The 22,105-nt window shown below is 43.5% G+C and overlaps 1 protein-coding gene across 1 annotated transcript in view; it reads right to left on the bottom strand.

Annotated features, from left to right (window-relative positions):
* Cand1 (cullin associated and neddylation dissociated 1) overlaps nucleotides 1-17,873 on the bottom strand; it is a 39,739-nt gene extending 21,866 nt beyond the window's left edge. Inside the window, exons 1-2 of the mRNA XM_042263451.2 lie at nucleotides 17,197-17,873; nucleotides 5,559-5,702 (exon numbers count right to left, since the gene is read on the bottom strand). Of these exons, the coding sequence (XP_042119385.1) occupies nucleotides 5,559-5,702; nucleotides 17,197-17,264 (212 nt within the window). The 5' untranslated portion in view covers nucleotides 17,265-17,873. The remainder of the gene's footprint in view (nucleotides 1-5,558; nucleotides 5,703-17,196) is intronic.
* Between the last annotated feature and the right edge of the window lie 4,232 nt (nucleotides 17,874-22,105).

Here is a 22,105-nt window from a genome sequence, read left to right as displayed (position 1 = left end):
ATTTACTACCAAGCTTATGAGGTAAGAAACTCATGTAACTATGAAATATAAAAAGGCACTAACAATTTTACAGTTTCCTAAAACTTTCACATTCAGTTTTATTGGCAGACTTATAAGTGTGATTTTTTTTGGTAGTAGGTTTGAAGAGATAGTTAGGAAAGAAGACTATTTCAATAGCTCCTACTTAGGTAAGCAACCCCAATCAATACAAGGGTCACCAAAGTCATGAGACTTAGTGGGGGTAGGATGTTACAATATATACAAGAAGAAAGAAAAAAGAAAAAAAAAGACCACCATTTCCAATGGAGAGGTTAAGACCAGAAATTACAAGAGACCGAATGTATAAGGGAAGAAATGAGTGAAAAGGAGGCCGAAGAGACGGCTCAGCTAGTCGAGTGCTTTCCATATGTACACACACACACACACCACAAACATATACAATAAATTATATCCTCAAAAATAGTAAAGAGTACTATTTTGTATTTTTTAAATTTTTCTTTAATGTTTGAGGTTTAAAAAAAATAATTTCCATAGACAGTTTTGTGTTCAATTTGTTGTGGAAGCACATGTCACATGGTCTCTGGTTAATCACTTGTGTACTGATAAAAACAGTAGAATCCAAGGAGGAAACAAGTCCTCAACAGCATTCAGTGACAGCATGAACCTCAGGTAATGGACCACTCCAAGGACCACTGCTTAAGCAACCTAAAGGAGCGGGGTGGGTGGGAATCAAACAGACGACAAGCAAAGCCACTTCTCCAGATCCAACTGCAGCAGCATTTACAAGACATGAACAGACTCCTGTACTGTGAAGCAATCAAGCATTAGTTAGAGCAATTACAACTGTGTATGCCCCATCACTGATAAAGATGGCGCCCCAGAACCCTCTTTTCAACAAAGGCCTTGACTTTGCTTCCATCTTTGCTGGGCAAGTATGCACAGGCAAGCAGTAAGTTAAGAATCCCCTCACTCACGTCTCCTCCTGTGTCATGTCCCATCTCCTAATGTCCCCCTCTGCTTTCTGGCTCTACTCCCCAATTGGCCTTTTTAGTCACCGGTGAATCCAATCTCTCTCCCTACTGCAATAATCGCACACTTATCAAAACCAAGTGGCCAGTTTGAGTAAAGGCTTCCTTATCATTTAAACAAGTCTCAGTCATTTCCCCTTTAACAGCATAGACTTTTAAATGCATGCATAGAAGATCGATGTTACTAAGAAGAAATGGCAAAACAGTATCACAGAAATCTTAAGATCCCTCTCAGTCAATAGATTATTCAAACCAAACACCAGAGAAGATCTATCTCCAATACCCAAAAAATAATAACCAGGACTTAAAGAGAGATTCACACTGAAGTGACTGTTATGTACAAAGCTCCAAGGATTTAACAAAAATTAATGTAATGAACAGATATGAGAAGCCGTGGTTCATAGTTGAAAGACAGAACACTAGTAGTACGTGGGTTCTTCTCAAACATTCCTCCAGCTTTGCCATAATTACACCTGCAGCTGAACATGCTGACATTTTAAATATAGAAATTGACAGTGATTAAAATAAGGGCTTTTAAAGAACAATATAGTCCCAAGATAGGGGGAAAAAAATCAAGCTAGACAATGTAAGCCACATTACTTCGGACTTACTACACATCAAGTATTTGACAACATCTGTAGACATCTATCACTGACATCTGGAAAGCAGAAGAGATACTGGCAGACAATGAAAACGGGCAGGGATGCTGCTCTGCAGACAGAATAGCTCCTCCACTTGATTTAGACTGATCAGGTCTAAACTCTTAGCAGGACCAGAGTGGAAAAGCCCGGAACAATGACAATATAATAGTGTTGTTAAGGACAGACAGATGGGTCGATAGAGCACAAAAGTCTAAAACACACACTTTCATACTCATTGATTTTTCTTTTTCAAAGATGTCAGGTAAATTCTGAATTCAGTCCACTGGGGGAAAGGAAGATCTTTTCAATGCACAGTGCTGCAACAGCTACCCATCCATCTGGGAAGAAGCGGAACAGCTCTGATCTTACATTTTTCATAAAGTTAGTTCCACACAGTTCACAGAACTAAAAATAAAAATGAAAACTACACCCAGTAGGAAATCTTTGTAAACTAAATCAAACATTTCTTAGGACATGAAAAAATAACTACAAAATAACTTACAAAAACACTTGGTAAGTTAAATCAAACTTAAAAATCAAAATTAACCACAAGTCATCAAATGAGAAGATAATTACAAAATAAATATGTCAATGGATTGATATGAAAACATACTTTAAAAACCCTACAACTTGATAATAAAGATGAATCCAATTCTAAAAGCTAGAAAAGTCCATAACCCAGCCAAGAGCCACACTCTGGCCAGAACACATCATGTGAAACAGCTCCTAGAACAAGGCTCTCCAAATCACCCCAGTAAAGCTCATGAACTCAGAGACTGAAGCGGCAGTCACAGGGCCTGCACGGGGCTGTACCAGGTCTTCTGCACATAGATTATAGCTTTCAGTTGAGCACTTTAAAAAAATTTTTTATCTTTAAATTTTTTTTTGTTTGTTTTGTTTTTCAAGACAGGGTTTCTCTGTGTAGTTTTGGTACCTGTCCTGGATCTTGCTTTGTAGATCAGGCTGGTCTCGAACTCAGAGATCCACCTTGCTCTAACTCCTGAGTGCTGGGATTAATGGCGTGCGACACCACCACCTGGCTCAGTTTAGTACTTTTATGGGACTCCTGAATGTGTAAATGAGTGGGTCTCAGATTCTCATGCCTTTTCCTGGGGCTCTGTTTCCTGGCTTGTCTAAGATGTTTTTGTTTATTATTACATGTATTTGTTAAGTAAAATAAAATATTTTAAAAAATACCAGCATTAAAAGAAAACCCTTTCGCTTTTTTGACAAACAGAGTACATAAACAGCTGTGAGAAATCACAAATACTAAAATGACCACAAAGACCAGCTGCAGGAGGTGCATGGGTGTGAGAGGCTAATGTTCGGTCTAATAATAGGCATAGCCAAGAAACCATTTACCGATGTACACATATGTTTAGTGAACAATTCCTGTGCTACTGGCAGAACCGTGGACTCCTTTATGACCCCGTCTGTCTTATGTCACTTCTCCTTTACCACTGCGTTTCCTAAGGACAAGGGGGTTTTGCTACCCTGTTATGAAGACTCCATTCTGAGCCTTCTTTTTCCATTTTCTTCTTGCAGTGGAAATACCCCACAGCTTTACCTTTATCAAAAGAAGGACACTCCACTTGGACATCTTCTAACCACACAGAAAGATTCTTACTATTTAGTCCTGATCATGACCTTTGTCCTTGCCAATGATGGCTGATCTTTTGAACTTGACAGAAGAAAGAAGTAACCTCAACTGAAGGTTCATCAGATTAGCCAGTGGGTAGGTCTATGGGGCATTTTCTTGACTGTCTAAGCAGATTGGCCTGGGCTGACTAGGAAAAGGAGCTGGATGTGACCCTGAGAGAAAGCCAGTTAATTAGCTTTTGTCTAGTTTCTACCTCAAACTCCTGCCTTGAGTTCCTCTTTTGGTTCTGCTCCATGATGGACTACAACCTATAAGATGAAATAAAATCCTTCCTAAGTTGCCTTTGGCTAGTGACTTATCGATGTAACAGAAAAGCTAACTGGAACAGTCATATCTGCTTGTATCCTAAGTCCTTTAGAAATATAATATAAAAGTTTCTTCCCCATCTTTTAATAGTGCTAGGGATCAACTAGTAACTCACACATGCTAAGCAAGAACTCGACCATCAAGGTGCACCTTTAGCTCCCCAATCTCTTTCATTATAAATGCAAAAACATAAAAGAGATCATTAAAAGAGCTAAAGATTCACAGACTTGGTGGCACACACCTTTAATCCCAGCAGAGGCTGGCAGATATCCAGGTTTGAGGACAGCCTGGTCTACAGAGAAGAGTTCCAGGACAGCCAGGGCTACACAAAGAAAACCTATCTTGAAAAACAAAACAAAACGAACAAAAAAAGATCAAAAGATTCCTGTACAAATATTCGTCCATTTTATTCTACTTAAAATATCCTTCCACTATGTGTGAGAGTGCATGAGAGAAAATGGGGGACCAACTGTGGGAACTGGAGACTGCATTCAAATCTTCAAGCTTGGCGGCAAGCGCCTGGACCTGCTGAGCCAAATCACCAGGGATACAGCACTTGTTACAGACCTGTTTTATTTTAAACTTGTAAAGGTCTCAGGGTTAAGTAAACGTGCATTGCAAGTCTAAAAATTCTGTGTCAACCAATGATTTCTCACCTTTTACAGGCTTTTCTTATAGACAGAAATTGAAATGACTAGGTAAAAACTCATGTGAAAACTTTGTACAAATCCAGTAAGGCAGCAATAGCACAAAGCTTTAAATGGACGGATACTGAATGACGTATGTGTACAATGACAGTGAATTTCACAAATGAAACTACCTTCCTTTCCACATTAGCTTCTAAGATTTAGTGCCCTCAAATTAATGGACTCAATAATTCTTTATTGTTTGTGGCCCTGAGGAAGAAGCTAAGATATCACACATGTTAAGCAAACCCTCACCCACGAGCTGTTCTTCCAGGTCTCATTCCACTTCCTCTTTCTGAGCCAAGGTCTTACTAAGTTGCCAGGTAGGCCTTGAGTCTGGAGACCCTCTTGCTTCAGCCTCCTGAGTACCTGGGATTACACGCAGGGCTTAAATTGGCTCAAAAAGAGTTTACTGAGAACTCAAATTCTACACTCTTAAGAATAAATGCAACTGCCAAGAACCGAACTAGTAAGAAGCGCTCAGTAGAAGCCCACTAAAAAACAACCAGAATTTCTGCAATTTCGAGTAGGTCCTTATGATCACAGCATCACACCAAGTTCACTCTGGTTTTAACCGCTGTCTGCCTCTTACTTGCCACCCCCCCCCCTTTTTCTGAGAAAGGAGCTTTGTAATGAACCCTTTGGCAGTCTTTTTTTTTTGGTTTTTTGAAACTTTTTCTCTGTGTAGCTTTGTGCCTTTCCTGGAACTCACTTGATAGCCCAGGCTGGCCTCGAACTCACAGAGATCCGCCTGGCTCTGCCTCCCGAGTGCTGGGATTAAAGGCGTGCGCCACCACCGCCCGGCTCCCTTTGGCAGTCTTAAATGTGTGATCCTCCTGCCTCTGCCTCCTGTGATTTCAGGCATGCACATGCAGTCTATTGCTGTCATTTTCTAAGATTTAAGTTTTGTTTTTCACTGAATCTCTGGATTTGAATTTTACCTCAACTAGAGTGGGAATTTCAGATGCAGACCAAAATCAAATCAAATCAAAACAAAACAGGCAATGGTCACACGAAAAGCACTGTTTCTGGATTTCTCTACATATGCTTCCTAACAGTTGAATAATCTCATGGAAGTCCACACTAATGAGTTGAGTCTGTAATGAAACATCCTGCATTCATCTCATGCAGCCACTCAACATTTACAGTAACCTAAACAGTCCAACAGAAACTTTCAGAAAAGAGCATCAGACTAGAACATCAGTTTTTCAGGAGTGGGCATGCAGACCCCACTTACCACTTGACAGCTAAGTTCTGTACTTCCCCATTCTTATCTTCTAGCAGCTTCAGAATCATCTTCACCACTTTCCTCTCGCTGTCGTCATCCAGCTTGATGGAGTCTTTTTGCAGCTCTGTCATCAAGTCATTTGTCGCCATAAACCTGGTAAAATTGAAAAAGTTCAAACAACTTAGTCGGGCAATGGTGGGGCACTCCTTTAATCCCAGCTTGGGAGGCAGAGGTAAGCGGATCTCTGAGTTTGAGGCCAGCCTGGTCTACATAGTGAGTTCCGGGACAGCAAGGGCTACACAGAAAAACCCTGTCTCAAACCCCTCACCCCAAAAGAGACAGAGAGAGAAGGGGAGAGAGAGACAGAGAGAATTTAAAGCATTAAAATACTGATTCCTTATACTTAGTGATGTTTCATTTTGCAAAAGAAACATAGTACGATATATTATAAAACACTCAACTACTTAAGTCATCATAAATTTAAATGCTACAAAGAAAAAATAACAGACTATACTAAAAAAAACAATGTTTTCAGAAAGGCACTTTTTAAAGAAATTAAGATTTACTTATACTTTTATGTGTATGAATGTTTTATTTGCATGCATGTATGTGTACCACGTGTATGCCTGTTGGATCCCCTGGAACTGGAGTTACAGATGCTGTGAGTCACCATGTGGGTGCTGGGAATTCAACCCAGGTCCTTTACAAGTATAACACATGCTCTCAACCTCTGATACACCTCTCCAGCCCTTCAGAGAGGCACTTTTAAAATTCTAATGTGCTCTTACATCAGTCACTAACCAAATTATGCCTAGATCAATCTTGATTTCAATTTACTAAGTAAGAAGACTTTAGTGAATGCTCTTCCAGTCTCATTAACTGCACTAGTACTTTTGCGGCAGTGAGGTGGGTGGTGGCTCCACATGCTTTGCATGGGATTTTAATTTAATTTGATTTACAAAAACCTTAACCACAAACATCAAAAATACCTTTCTTGCATGATGTGAGTGTTGAATTGGGGGATTATGTATTATAAATTACTAGATTGTATATACAAATTACTAGTTACCTAAGTACATTTTCAAAATGGACAGGGGCTGGGGAGATGGCTCAGCAGTTAAGAGCACTGGCTGTTATTTCAGAGGACCTGGGTTCAAGTCCCAGAACCCACATGGCAGCTCAAAACTGTCTGTAACTCCAATCCCAGAGGATTGAACACCCTCTTCTGGCCTTTGTGGGCACCAAACATGTATACAGTAGAGATATACATGTAGACAAACACTCATACACATACAAATCAAAATAATAATATAGAAACTTTTTGATCTCAGATTTAGTAAAAGGGTTGGATATTCAGAAAAGGAAAATGTGAAGTTCTAGATTTCCTCCCCCCATATAGGTAACAAAAACATTGTTTAAAATTAATGTTGCTGGATCCCATGCAAATAAAGCACTAAGAGCTGTTGAAAGCCAATGAACGTTTCCCCGAATCCCTGGCCTCTCAATAGCTGGCAAGACAATTTAGTAAGTGATTAGTTTAAGGATAATTTCAATAATTAGGAATCAATATCCATTTAACACCAACGTCAATTTTAAACTACATAAAAGCATGTAATTCAATTTTTATCAACTCTTTCAATTTTTATTTCAGGTTCCATATTTATTTTATTTCAAGTTACATAAAACTGCTAAAGAAAAACTTACGTTCACATTGAGGCAATAGGAGATAAATTAGACAGGCACTTTTTGAAGCTCCTACCATTATATAATAAAATAAAAAGCAATATTAAAATCAAAGTTTTGATTAATATTCTGAAGTGGGAAGAACTGCATAATACCTTAAAGAAGGTATATTAATTGTATTAGTCACTATTCATTCCTATGAAGGGACACCATGACCAAGGCAACTCTTACAAGAAAAAGCAGCTAACTGGGGGCTTGCTTACAGTTTCAGGGAGTGAGTCCATTACCATGGAAGGGAGCATGGTGGCATGCAGGCAGGCACTGGAGCGGTAACTGAGAGCTCTACATCCTGATCCACAGAAGAGAGAGAGAGACTGGGACTGGTGGTTTTGAAACCTCAATCAAAGCTACTCAGGGTGATACACTGGCTCCATCAAGGCCACACCTCCTAATCCTTAGGACCCTTTCAAACAGTTCCACTCCCTGGTGACTAAGCATTCAAATATGGTACCCCCAATGGGGCCATCCTTATTCAAAACACTACACAAAGCACTGAAAACATTTTAGCATGCTTTCCTTACATAAAACACACTAAATACTCACTAGTTTACAACCTCTCAGCATTTTGCAATGCCAGCTGTTGAGTCCAGTAACAATAATCAATTCAAGTTAAAAAAAAAAAATGTATACAATCTCAATAACAAGGTGTTTGATAGTTCTGGTGGGTTCTATTGGATACAAGAATGGTACATCCTTTTACTCATCTTCTACTTATTCACTGTCTATTAAACTAGAAAGCCAAGACTAAGCTAAGCACAAGCAAAGGGTCAATTAGCCTCCACCTTGACATCAAAAACATGTAATAAAGAAGCCTATTGATTTTCAAAACCCCAGTGATTAATAGCTAAATAATTTTTTAAGGTTGAAAAGAATCATCAAAGTTATCAACATTATTTTTCAACGTCAGAAAATCTGGATGAAAGTATGATAATCCCAAGTACCCCTCAGTGGTGATACTGAAAAAGACAGTTCTGGAAGTTTCTTTCCTAGTCCTATATAAAAACCTGCATAATAAATACTCTTGGAAGGAAGTTTTTCAGCCAGTCAGAAAGCTGTTTTCAAGCAGGTTGAAAAGCTAATTTGGAAGACTCCAGCACACTCTATTGTTCTAGGTTCTAAGGCGGAGGTGACACACACACACACTCAGTCTGCTGTTTTCCATCTAATGGGACAGACATACACAGACAAAATCTCATCCTTACAACTTTTTCCAAGAATTTATTAGTTTCATCTTAAGTTTCAAATATATTCATCTCTTTTTAAAATTATTTCTTTTATTCTTCTTACAAATTTCTAACACCAAAAAGCACCCTGGCATGGTATGCACACCTATAATCCCAGGTGCAGAAGGACAGGTCAAGGTCATACTCAGCTAAATGACTTTGAGGCTAGACAAAGCTACATGAGACACTGTCTTAACAAAACAAGACAACACAACACCTACTGAGACTATCCAAACAATCACATCCAACAAAGTGCCTGCTGGTTGAGCTCTCAGAGCAGGAACAGGGGTTTAATGGGGAAGTTGTCCCGGGACTTATCCTTCTCTTTTGGTAAGGGTGTTGGAGGGATCCACAGAGCCCATCAGAATAAAGCCTAGCTGTTCAGTGTGTCTGGAGCACAGAACCAAGTGGAGAGAAATTTAATCTGAGAGACTGGAAATGCAGGCTAAAGTGAAGCTGGAAACGGTCCCAGGTATTCACTAATCATGTACTAAGAAATCAACATACCAGGCATTCTACAAACTGCTAAGATTACAGGGGCTAGCCATAGCAGATCCAAGTCCCTGTTGTTTCAGAATTTACAATCCAATCCAATAAGGGAAATATTTTTAAGGCTTCATATATGAACAAATACTTGCACAATTATGAAGTGAGATAAGTACTACAAAGTAAAGCAAAGTCCCATCAAGGAAACTGCAGATGGAGAGATGGGTAAGTGGTTAAATGTGTTGAGTCCTAAGGACCAGAGTTTGGATCCCAGCACTCATGAGGGGGAGGGAGGCGGGGGGTGCCACTCACAACGGTTAACTCTAGCTCCAAGGGATCTGATTCCTTATTCTGGCCTCTACAGGACACCCCCTTCCCCAAATACACACTAACGTATATCCACTCACACAGAACAGGGGGAATCCATTCACAAAAATAAAATTAAGAAAATTTAAAAGAAAGCACAATGTCCTGATACCCATATCAAGGAATACTGAGCTATGATGAGAAGACAGAATTATTCTGGAAAAGGGAAAAAATTGACACCAGGTAACCAAGGGCTGGGAATAAAAGAGATCTGTAGACTATCCCAGGACTTGGGATTTTGGATTAAGAGTACCGGGCGGTGGTGGCGCACACCTTTAATCCCAGCACTCGGGAGGCAGAGCCAGGCGGACCTCTGTGAGTTCGAGGCCAGCCTGGGCTACCAAGCGAGTTCCAGGAAAGGCGCAAAGCTACACAGAGAAACCCTGTCTCGAAAAACCAAAAAAACAAAAAAACAAAAAAACAAAAAAAAAAAAAAACCACAAGATTACTAGGAAGCTCCCCAAAGACATGTGGGACAGAGCTGGGAAGAGAAATACTAGACTTGCCTTCCAGAAGAGCCATTACCACACTTCAGAGAGTCAACCTTCAGTCAGTTGGACTAGAGACAGGTTAGGATACAGCACACAAAAGACAACACAGACTAAATGAGTAACTAATGGAAATGGGCAGGGGTAAACACAGGCTTACACCTGTGAATTAACTTGGTAGATATCAGTAAGCCCCACACAAATCCTCCCTACTCCGGAACCACCTGCAGAGTCACCCGACACTCTTCACTGGAGCGGGGCTCTACCTTCAACTTTCCTATCACAGACAACTAATCTTTTGTGATCCACATTTACACTTTCTGCTGATGGTTTTGTTGCTTATCATGGCCCCCAGGCATAATTTGAAGAACTGTCTAGCATTCCCACATACAAAAGGGCTATGATGTGATGGAAAAAAGCATGTTAAATAAGCTTTATTCATGCATGTGTAAACTGCTATTGACTATGAGTTCACTGTTTAATCAACCATATTAAATAAAGTGTTTTTAAATGCAAGTAGACATAAAACAAAACTACTAACATATCAACTAATAAAAATGCAGGAATCAGAGGCTCACAGGAATCAAACTTCATAATCTCCTTAAAAGCAATGATTTGGGGTTCAATGTCTGCTAATTCAGATTTGAGGAAATTTTCCAGAACATGTTACTACAAACACTAAGGGCCAACTCCTTGTATTTGAAATTAAGGGGTAAAACTAATAGTTCTCTTCAGAGCGAATTACATACAGGGACAGAGAGTAAAGAAAGAGATAAGAGATTTCATACAGGGACAGAGATAGCTGGGAGAAAGATGTGGAAAGAGACTTAAGACCTGAATCAGAGAGCATCCCTGATGCCAACGAGGAAGAACAAAAGCTGTGGGCATCTCTGTGAGAGGCAGAGTCTCCATGTTATGGAGCAGCACTGTTAACACCAGAGCGACAAGGGAGTAACGTGGGTTAACTCCAAACTATCTGACTGGGTATGTCTCTAACCGTAAGCAACAGAAGCAAACAAATATGATGACACGAACATCACAGATTAATGTCCTATAGCTCAACTTTGCCACAAGTCAAAAGCAGGGGCTGAAAATTTTGTAGTCCGCACCATTAAGAAACCAATGATCTGAGGCCCACACCTAAACCCCAGTTACTACAAACTGACGAGATGCTTCCATCTACAGCATATTGTTTCCCTGGACTTAAACAATCTCAAAGAATATCCACTGCAGATAAGTTTATAATAATGAAAACTATCACATATCCCCCCTCTTCCTAGTGATCCAGTTTTTCCACTGTTGAGTTATGTTTTCCCCATAACATTTATTGAGATGCAATTATGCAACTGTCCCCTTTCTGACAACACCCAATTTAAAGCAAAACTGCTTCCTTTTGCCTTTCCAAACATGTCTCAAATAAAGAGGTTCCTTCCAACAGCCTCTTTCTGAGACACTCACAGCTTTTGGAGGTACTAAATGATATCAGGGATGGCACTTAAGAAAACTTCAAGTGTGCTGTTTAAATACAAAACAGAAGACATGCACTCAATCTATTACATGAAGAAACTGTTAGGGATTTTAGGGAGAGTGACTTTAATAAGTTCAGATACCAGCTTTGATGCTCCAAGTTTCTCTTGTAGTCAATGAGAATTAGTAAGAGAGTTAAAAAAAAAAAAAAGCTATGATTTCTAGGGGAAAAAAATCTAATGGACAGAGCGAATGAGACTTCAGAAGGGACTAAGACCAGGAAACTAAGTTGAGAAAAATTTACTAGAGGAAGGCTGAAGAAGAGTTGCATCCAGGTGCTGTTCTATTTGCAATTTCCAGCAAACATTAATTTAATAAGCTAACATGAGGCTAAAGGAGATTTAAGATGAGACAGAGAGCTACCTTCCAGCCTGTGAGGCAATTCTCTCGTGGACCTCCTCGGCAGGCAGGCAAGACACCTTCCTTACCTACACAGTCACCAAGTGTTTGGGGGTGGAGTGGCAGTGGGGGCCGCAGCAACAAGAGCTCATGGGAAGCTCAGCTCTTCCAACAGTGACTTACCCGAGTCAGAATCCAGAACCTACTCACCTGACCTACTCTACTGCTGTGAGCTTCCTGAGGGGAGAGTTTTCTCATTCCAGGTCAATTCAGCATACAGAAGCAGAAATGACATCAGAACGTGGCACACTGTGCTGTACAGTGAGTAACTTTCACCACCTCCCCCTCATACATAAACACGACTTGACTCTTAACTACAGCAGAGATCTAGGTGACTTAGCCAGAATGCATCACGCAGCAATTATCTTTCAAAGATGATTTTATGCACATACCACCTTTTCCTCGTGTATTTACTAGAGCTAGGAATAAGCCTGGAGTAGTCTAACGACACAGACAAGTTTCCTCCTCTATGACATTCCTTTCTCCCCCTCTGCAGTCCCGAACTCTCCCCACTGCTGAGCTGTCTGTACATAAGCACACGGGAAGATCAAGCAGGCTGTCCCCATCATCTATCTGCCTCAGAGCATGTACAAAGTACCCCAAATCACCGCATCATCTCTTTAAACCTGCTCTTCAAGCAAAGGCAGTCAAGGTGGTGGTGCTACACTTCTTTTCATGTCTATGTGAAAACCCACACTTTCAGCTACGCAACAAACTTCCCAAGCTCCCTTCCCACTCCTAGGATGACATTTTACTAACCCTCAAGTTTCCAAAGGGAAACATCCTCTAATATTCAAAACAATATAAACAAACTTTGTAACAACTACTACCAACAGCATAAATTGTCTCAAGATTGTATGAAGCAGCGCAGGGTTGTTTTACAATGATTTCTTGAAGGTTTCTGAAAATTCTTGCATGCTTTTTCCTTCCGTAACCTTGGAACTAAAAGGCAGTTCAAGCACTACAAGCTCTCACAGAAGCCAGCTGTCCAACAAACTAAGTAAAAGTAGTATGAAGCAGGACCAGGTCCCTGGACTGAAGACACAGCCCCGAGGTTAATGAGTTGTCGCTCTTAGAGAGAACTCGGGTTCAGTCGCCAGCACCTACACAGTGGCTCACAAACACCCATAACTCCAGTTCCCAGGATCCAATGTCCTCTTCTGACCCGAGGGCCCCAGGCACACACATAGTGCACACATACACGTGGGCCAAACACTCCTATACACAAAATAAATAACCTGAGTATTTGTAACAGTCAGGTCCCCATTCTTAAGGCCTCTGCTGAACCAAGGACTGTCCAGCTATAGGATAAATCATCTCCCTTCCCTCAATTGTGTTTTAGGCCATGTGTTTTCATACTGTTCTCTGCCAAGAATTTTGCTAGCAAGACCTCAGTACGATCAGCACAGACATGGCATCTCTTTGCTTTAATCCTCTGTCACTTACGAGCAGACACCTACTTACTGCTGACATGCCACACCTCTACCATTCATTGAGCAGATTTTCTGGGGATAAGCAGTAGAGCCCAAACTTCCCAAAGCTCTACTAAAGGAATTAAACTATCTTCCAGAACAAAAAATTCCATCAACCTGATTTTAGAAGCAACTGAAATTTAATACCTGACTCAGAATGTCCATAAGTCAAAGTCCTGAGAACTAACAGAACAGTTACCAGACACTCATGCATAGAGAAATCCCAGCTCTACTATGTGACTTCCAGCAAATCCTTACCCAATTCTTAAGTTTCCAAAATGTAATAGAGGTTGTTACTATCCACTTTACCAGAGAGAAGGATAACCAAAACCAGGTGGATAAAGCTCATAAATTATTACAACCCACTGAATATTTACTATTAATATTCATAAATGGGCCGGACAGTGGTGGCGCACACCTTTAATCCCAGCACTTGGGAGGCAGGGCCAGGTGGTGTGAGTTCAAGGCCAGTCTAGTCTACAGACCGAGATCCAGGACAGGCACCAAAACTACACAGAGAAGCCCTGTCTCAAAAAACAAAAACAAACAAAAAACAAAACAAAACAAAAAATCATAAACGGAATGAATACTCAGAGTTATCTATTACTAAAGCTTTCACTGTTATCTATAGAACCCGCTGACTGCTAACTGTTATCAGTTCATTTGTATTCTTTGGTTCTTGCACACACCCAAGAAAGCTCTATGGACCCAAGTAACTAGTTTATACTGATATAAAGTCTGGGGGAGAGGTGTCTGAGCACAGTGAAGAGGGTTTTTTGGTGGTGGTAGTAGGGGAAAGTAATGTGAACTGCTCTAAGGTACACTGACAATGAATAATGTCTTTTTATTTTTCTTCTAAAGCGTTACTTGAATTAGCAATCATTTTAAAAATCATTCCCCAAATCAAAGCAAGTAGGTGACAGGTATTATCCATCCCAGACATTGGGGCATTCCAATGTCCCCTCTCATTAGCTTCCAAGTTCATATTTCACCTCCTCATGCTTCCTTTATTCACAACACAGGTACCAACCTTCAAAACACTGAAATTAAGGAGCTAGTAGAGGTTTTATTATTTATTTAAATAAAATGAGCCTACAATTTAAATTCCACAAATAGATCTTTAAAAATATCCTAAAGTTTATGCTCATGGTGTTTACCTTTCTGCCTTAATGGACTGCTCTGCTGTCTAAAAAGACCTAGCCTCAGGATTTTGTGACCACACATAATGAAGCCTTCTGGCAATGAAAACTGAATCTCAAGTTAGATAGGTTTCCCAAGACCTCACAATTTACAGAATCACACAGGACTAGAACCCAGATCTGGTAACTAGACCTAATCCTCTGTACTGCACCATGAGAGAGTAGTTTTTTCTTCCTTCTGAGCATGTCCAAGCTTCTGACATTGTGACATGACATTGTCATTTACAAAGTTCATCCAAGAGAGCCATACAACAGTTATATATAAAACCTCAAAAACCACAAAACAGCATGCCTCACAATTTTGTGTTGGGCCAAACCTAACTGCTCTTCTGGAGCTCAAGGGGTGCCCAGAGGGCTTTATACAAGTCAGACATTACATAATGCTGCTTAGCCTGCCTTCAAACCTTCTGGCAATGAAGTATTTAAAAATATTTAGCCACAAATCTTGGTATTTACCCCAAAAACTAAACTTCTAATGAGAACCAAGCATGATTTTAAAAAATGATGTGTCCATACAATGAAAATATAGAAAACTCTTCAAAAGATTTGAGTTCAAACGTGTTAATTAATCTTTAAAAATGTTTAATATTTAATGTGTAGAGTGCTTTAGTCCCAAATATTTGTAAAGTAAATGAGTCCCAGGCCAGCCTGATCTACAGAGCAAGCCCCAGGCCAGCCAGGACTGTTACACAGAGAGACCCTATGTTGAACCCTCCCCCCAAGAAAGAGTTAATAAAAAATGTAATAATGTTACATTAAAGGAAGCTGCTGTAACTAAAGATAACGTTCACCAAATTCTACAACTGTAACCAATAGTTTTGTCAATGTTTTCATTCACTCCAACCTAAGGTAGAAAAATCACTGTAGCTTGGCATCAAGCATCATTATTTCTTTCATAGCAGTTTGTTTTCAAAACAAAAGAAAAACCCAAGTATGTACACATTCATTTACAGGAAATTCCATCCATCAATAGGTGCATGAACTGTATCACCACAGAAAAGGATTGTAGTCTTTCAAACCATATTCACCCATGAGTCTATAATTAACAAAACTGTATGACCCCAGCAAAGGCGCTGCCTTGAAGCAAAGAGAATCAGAGTGAAACTTGGTACTTCTACAGGAAGAGGCCACGGGACAGGAGTGAGAAGGATTGAACATCCACACCTCCTATAGTTGAGTTCACACGTGTTTCATTTACTTCAGTGTCAAGACTTCAACTGCGAGAAAGCAAAGATCCAGAAGGAATCAAACTCATTCTAACCCTCAAAAGTCTAATAACAATCCCTTCCATCTTTAATTTGGGTCCTAGAAACAAATCTAAAACTTCAAAATGCTTCCAACAAACATGCTGCTCTCTCTTTCCCCCACACCACAACACTGAAATCTTCGAGGAAACGACTTTTTATTTTTTTAAATGAAAAGTTAAGACTAGGAAGATCCCTAAGTAGAAAGGAAAAAGAATGAAGGTCCTAGAAATGACCCTGTATTTATTTCCCTGAATGACTTTATCTAGGAACAAAGGCATTATTTTCCCCAGGGGTCTCCTTCCACAGTTCGGAAAATTGCTTCTGATAGAATTTGGACAAATCTTCAGGTGCTAAAACTAAAACAGTTCACACAGCAAAACCCAAGCTCCTAGGTTAGTTTCAATCAAAGACTATTTGTTCTTTTTAAATGTACACAATACTGTATCTCCCAAAGCACTGCAGAACCAAACTTGTGTATCAAAGTAATAGTTTTTTTTTTTTCTTTTGACAGAGGGATTATTTAAGTCATGAAGGATGTGTAACAGTGTAGCGTGGAAAACAAAAACAAAAACAAAAAACAGACTAAGCTAATCCGTGAAAATATGACACCTTCAATAAGCACGGAAAGAAGAACCAATAGTCCAGGTCTCCCACAACACAACTCTACGATTAAGCTTCACGGCTCACCAGCCCCTCTTTCCAAGATCCGGATGCTTTGGCAAAAGGCTCACCAAGCGGCCCTCTGGCCATGGTTCTGTACAGGGATATGGGAGTGAAACCCGGAGGTCCTGAGTGGGGTTCCACCTGACCTGGGAAAGTGACAGCGACGCTGGCGGGAAAAACCCCTCGCAGGCCAAGTTTCCCCCACCCAGGCACCCTTCCCCCTTCTCCCCACCTTCGAGAATAACAATTATCCAAGGTGGGGGGAGAAAAAAAAGTCTATAATCCAATCAGCGGAGGTCTCAAAAGAAAAAGAAAAAAGAAAAGTTGCTCGTCGCACCCACTCCCATCCGCGGGAAAGCAGACGGCTGCTGCGTGGCTGGTGAGCAGCAAGCCTGTCCCGTCCCCGAAAGCGCCCAGGACGGGCCTGGTGTCTCGGGAGGCCCGGGGAGTAGGCCCGGCCGCTCGCCTCCCGGGCCGGGCAAGACTCCTTCCCTAGCGGAGCGGGTGCCTGCGGCCCTCGGCGTGACCTGGGACGCTAGCTAGCATCGTGTCCCTGGGGGGGTGGACAAAGGGTGCGATGGGGGTGGGGGGCGGCGGACGACGCAGAAGGGACCCGGTGGCCACCGCGGACAACGGCCTAGGGGAGAAGATGGGGGAGGGGGCGGCTGGAGACCCGCCGGACCGGAGGGGTGGGGCAGGGCCTGCCGCGAGGCCCGGGCGGCGGCGGCGGCGGCGGCGGCGGCGTCTGCCCTCCGCCCTCCACCTTCCCTTCCCTTCCCCTCCCCTGCTCCAGGTGGGGACCGGGGGGTTGAGGGTCGGGTTTCCAAGCCTCACCGAAAGTCCTTGTCGCTGGATGTCATTTTCTCCAGCAAGTTGGAGATGTGGTACGAAGCGCTCGCCATGTTGCCGGCCTCGATCCCGCCTGCTGCCGCTGCTCCTGCTGCTGCTGGGGCTGCTGCTGCCGCTGCCGCTGCTGCTGCCTCGGTGGCTGCTGGGGCCCGCGGCGGCCGGGGCTCCTCCTCCCGTTGGCGGCGGCGGCGGCGGCGCCCGCTTCCAGGGTCGCAGCGCGACACGGGCCTGGGGAAGGCGCTTACGACACGAGGTCCGTCGGGTCCCCGGCCAGACGCGGGGTGGAGGGTGAGGTGGGTGGTGCCGCCGCCCGTCCCGGGGAGGGAGCGAGGGGAGGGAGAGGCAGCGACGGCCTAACGACGCCGGGGCTGCTCGCGGAGCAACGAGCTCATGGGGCGGCGCGACGGACGGCGGCTGGGCCTCGCCGGGGGAGCCAGACCACTACTTGCGCGCTCGGGCCGTGCTCGCTCCGCACGCTCGCTCCGCACTCGCCGCCGAGGGCCAGAGGCCAAAGCCCGCCTCCTTCGCCGGGAGGGCTGGCGGGGGCGGGGGGGGGCGCCGGCGGCCGGGGGTATGGGGGGCGGAAAAAGCGGGCGGGAGGGGCGGCCGCCGACGCAGGGCGCTGCGGGGAGGCGGGGTCAGAGTTCCCCCAGGCCGTCCCCGGCGCTCTGCGCAGGCGCCGCCGAAAGAGACGCCCCCGTTGGCTGGCTCCGATGTCTGTCTCCGCGCGGGCCGCCCCCCGGGGGTGGGAGTGGAAGAGGGAGGGGGGCAAGTGGCCACGCCTTCCAGGGCCTGGTCTCGCGAGACTTTGCAGCGACGGTTACAGGACGGGCCGGGATCGGAGTGGAGCGGAGCGGAGCAGGCCCGGGGTTCTTCCGAAGGAGCTGGCTGGGGGGGGAAAGAAAAAGAAAGAAGGGAAAAGATGGGTGCGTTTTAAAGCGCGCGAGGCTCGTGAGCGGGGGCGATGCTCAGAGCTGACCCGCAGGCCCGCGGGAGCACTGTAGAGTGAGCTCTCCTTTTCCGCACGGGTACGCGTGGCCGGGACGGTGCCCCGACGACCCTGCCGGATGGGGTTGCCACGTGAAAACCACAATTCCCACAATTCAGCCGGCGACACGCGAAGGACGGGATTGGCTCCCCGACCTCGAGCTTGCTCATTGGTTGCCAGGGTCCGGGAGAGGATGCTGGGATTTGCAGGCCGGCGACGCGGTCATGCTAAATAAAAACCTTTGCCTCGGCTTGGTCTGTGCTTCTATCTTGAGTGTGTATTTCTCTGCAAGCGTCACACACACACACGTCTGTGTTTCTATCTTGAGTGTTTATTTCTCTGAAAGCGTCACGCACACACGTCTGTGTTTCTATCTTGAGTGTTTATTTCTCTGCAAGCGTCTCACACACACATACACACACACACACACACACACACACACGTCTGTGTTTCTATCTTGAGTGTTTATTTCTCTGCAAGCGTCACACACGCACACACTGTGTTTCTATCTTGAGTGTTTATTTCTCTGCAAGCATCACACACACACCCCGTCCTCATGTCCTCATGTTGTGCTGTTAGTTCGGGCAAGCGCACTGTATCACTTGGTGTTTGGGCAGGTTCCTAGTTGAGACTTCTTTGCACTAATCTTTGCTTTGCTAAAAAGCATTAGGGCCGGGACACTTCGCCCCCTTCATTCAGCCTAGAACCAGCTTCCTTGCTCCAGCTAGGTCCTACTAAGTGTTATGCCCAGATGTCGGGGGACCCCCCAAAAGACCACCACGGAGACGGAATCCCACATGTAAAAGCAAAGATCCTTTATTATCCTCAAGCTCCAGGCTCGGTCTCTTTCCAACTCAGCGATGAGAGCAGAGAGCCCTGAGCTCAGGTGGGGTGGGGTTTTATCATAGTAGAGGTTGGGGTGAGGGGATTTCCAATTGTCTAGGGTTGTCTGTAAAACAAAAAACAGATGTGTGCTAGACCCAGGCCACCTTATCTAATGGTTGGAATGTTTGGGGTGTCGGGTACTTCCCCATACCTGGGTGGTGTCAGCTTAAGGCTTTTTTGGATCTTGGTGTTGCCTGCCAGTAAGGCCGTCACAGAAACTGTGTCTGGGCCCCCAAGCCTGTCATGGCGGCTGTGTAGTCAAGCTGCTTTGGGGCCCCTCTACTGTAAGAATTCCCTACTAAGGCCAAATGTGGGGGTGGAGCACGCTAATCCCTGGACTCCAGAGGCAGGTGTAAGAGAGGCGGTTGGTGAGTACAAGACCAGTCTGGTCTACAAAGCAAGCCGCAGTCCAGCCACGGCTGCAGAGTGCATCCGTGTCTCAAAGGAACCAAAAAGTGTTGTTACGGTTTGTACTCACAGCCTACATCATTTAGTGGTCGGCTTTTGTGTACTTGATCCTGTGACTGTGTCTTCCTGTCTCCTCAGAGAGACAATACAACCATCCTCCAAGATCAGAGGTGAAATAGCCAATCGTTTCTTTACTATCCAAGTGTTCTTACCTGTTCAGTATTTGAGATGTTTCACCAAAGTTTGCCAGTCAGTGATCAAGAGCTAAAAATCTGAGAACTCACTAGCAGTCGTGTCTATAAGAACGAAGAGCCCAGTGAAGAATTGGAAGGATCGGATTTATTTCAGTCCTCAAATAACAATCAATCTTTAAATAGCTCACTCTTTCCAAATACTTCAAACCCCAGCCAAGCTACCTGGATTTGTTTTCTTTTTGATAGATTCATCAAGTAACAGTACCAAACGAACTGTTATGAAATAGTAGTTAGGCTTGTCTTTGGATGTGCAACTCTTTTTTTATCAGTTCCCAACAGACTCCATTATTTGCAGCCAGATACCCTGGATATAGACCACGTTTCCTGCCACTTACTGTGTATCTTAGGAAATTCATTCTAACCTCTCCAAGCCTCAGTTTCTTTGGGAGAAAATAATGACCTTTAGAGTATTGCCTTTCTAGAGTTCAAATTTTAATGTTGGCTCTGGCCCATAATCTTAGTCATTTGGGGAACCTAGGCAGGAGAACCACGGATTCCAGGCCTGTCTGGACTATGGAGAACAGGCAGGGTAGTGAGTGGCTAGTGCTCTTGGAAGTGGAACAACTGTGGGCTGGTAGAGAATCTGAGGCATCCTTGGGGATGCTCTTGAAGACTGGAGTGTTCTCTCTTCCCAACTCTCTCCATAACCATGAGCCAAAAGAATATTATTTCCCTTTTAAGTTGTTTATCTCAGGCATTTTGTCACGAAGATGGAAAGCTAACTAACACAACGGTTACAAATATGGAATAACAGTTCTAGTGAACAGTAAAGAAATGTTTTTCAAAAATCCCCGTGTCAAATTAACCTTAGCTGTAACAGGAAGTAAGTCTAGATTAAGCTAAACTCAGAATTTTACTACTAGACAGTGATCAGAATGGAAGGTTCGAATTGGAAATTTGAGAGAGTGAGGAAAACGCAGTCTAAGCTGTTGGGACATTTCTCCAGCATCAACAAATAGTTTAACAGAGTTCACAAACATCTGGAGCACCTACACTGTGACAAGCACTGTAGCAGACAGTGGCAATAGAATGATGAAATGTGGTGATATATTGTGTTCCTTAATAAACTTGCCTGAGGATTGGAGGACAGAGCCAGCCACTAGATTGGACACAGGGGCCAGGCAGTGGTGGCACACACCTTTAATCCCAGCACTTGAGATCTCATGCCTTTGTGTGGGAAGCACAGATGCCCTTAATCCCAGGAAGTGATGTCTGGACAGAGAAAGGTACATAAGGCGTGAGGAAACAGGAACTTACTCTCTTTAGGCTGAAGATTTCATAGAGGTAAGAACTAGTGGCTGGCTGTTATGTTTCTCTGATCTTTCAGCTCTCACCCTGATAATCTGGCTATGGGATTTTTATTGAAAGAACATCTAAGATTCGAACAACAATGAACAAGACCTGTTCATTAAACTTGAACACTCATCTTGATCCAAACATAAATTTTATAGAAAGTCCTTATATCCTAGGCTGGTCTCGGTAACATGGTTCTGTAATCCAGCCCTGGGAAAACAGAGACAGGGATTCCTAGAGCTCACTAGCAGACAATCTAGCTGAATCTGTGAGCTCCAAATTGTGCAACAGCTTCCTCTGAGATTAAAACATTCAATCCTGTAGGAAGCTTCTTAAATGGGAAGGCAAACAACTCAAAATAGCTTTAGGAAGTCCCTGAAACTGAACAGATTCATTAGCACATTCTCCTCTCACTCCCCCACCCTGGCTAGAGTAGGCAATAAAAGCCGAGAGTCCTCCTCAGAAGGAAGGCAGATGAGCTGCAAAGAAGAAACTGAGAAAGAGAATGGCTGCAAAAAGACTCTCTGAGACCAGACTAGCTGCCTGGAAGAAGAAACCAGCAGAGACTCCTAGAAGAGGTTGGAAGGGACACCCTCCAACCTGTCAAGCCACCTGCAGGCTGTGCAGGGTGCTCCAGGTTCCCAGCTCCTGTGAGCTGTCACTCATGCTGGAGTGGGCCTTGATGATGCATCTGTCTTTGAGTAATTTCTGCTCCTGTAAGTAATCCCAATAACACTCACTGGTTCACCAAGTTGGATTTTGGTGGTATCCATACTTTGGTCTATCATGGGATTCCTATCTGGGGTGAATAGATGTGTGTGTGTGTGTGTGTGTGTGTGTGTGTGTGTGTGTGTGTGTGTGTGTGTGTATTCCTCCTAAGAAAATTTTGTCACACAGCACAAGGTTAGTGAGAGACTCTGTCTTAAGAATTAAGAATTAATGGGCTGGAGATATGGCTCAACCATTAAGAGCAGCAGCTGCTATTCCAGAGGTTCTGAGTTCAACTCCTAGTACCCACATGATAGTCCACAGCTGTCTATAACTATATAGTCTCATGAATTCTGAT

Source organism: Peromyscus maniculatus, chromosome 18 (assembly GCF_049852395.1).
Source record: "Peromyscus maniculatus bairdii isolate BWxNUB_F1_BW_parent chromosome 18, HU_Pman_BW_mat_3.1, whole genome shotgun sequence".
Taxonomy (NCBI): Eukaryota; Metazoa; Chordata; class Mammalia; order Rodentia; family Cricetidae; genus Peromyscus; species Peromyscus maniculatus.
The sequence above is the reverse complement of the archived record's forward strand: the minus strand, read 5'-3'. Positions and strand labels throughout refer to the sequence as shown.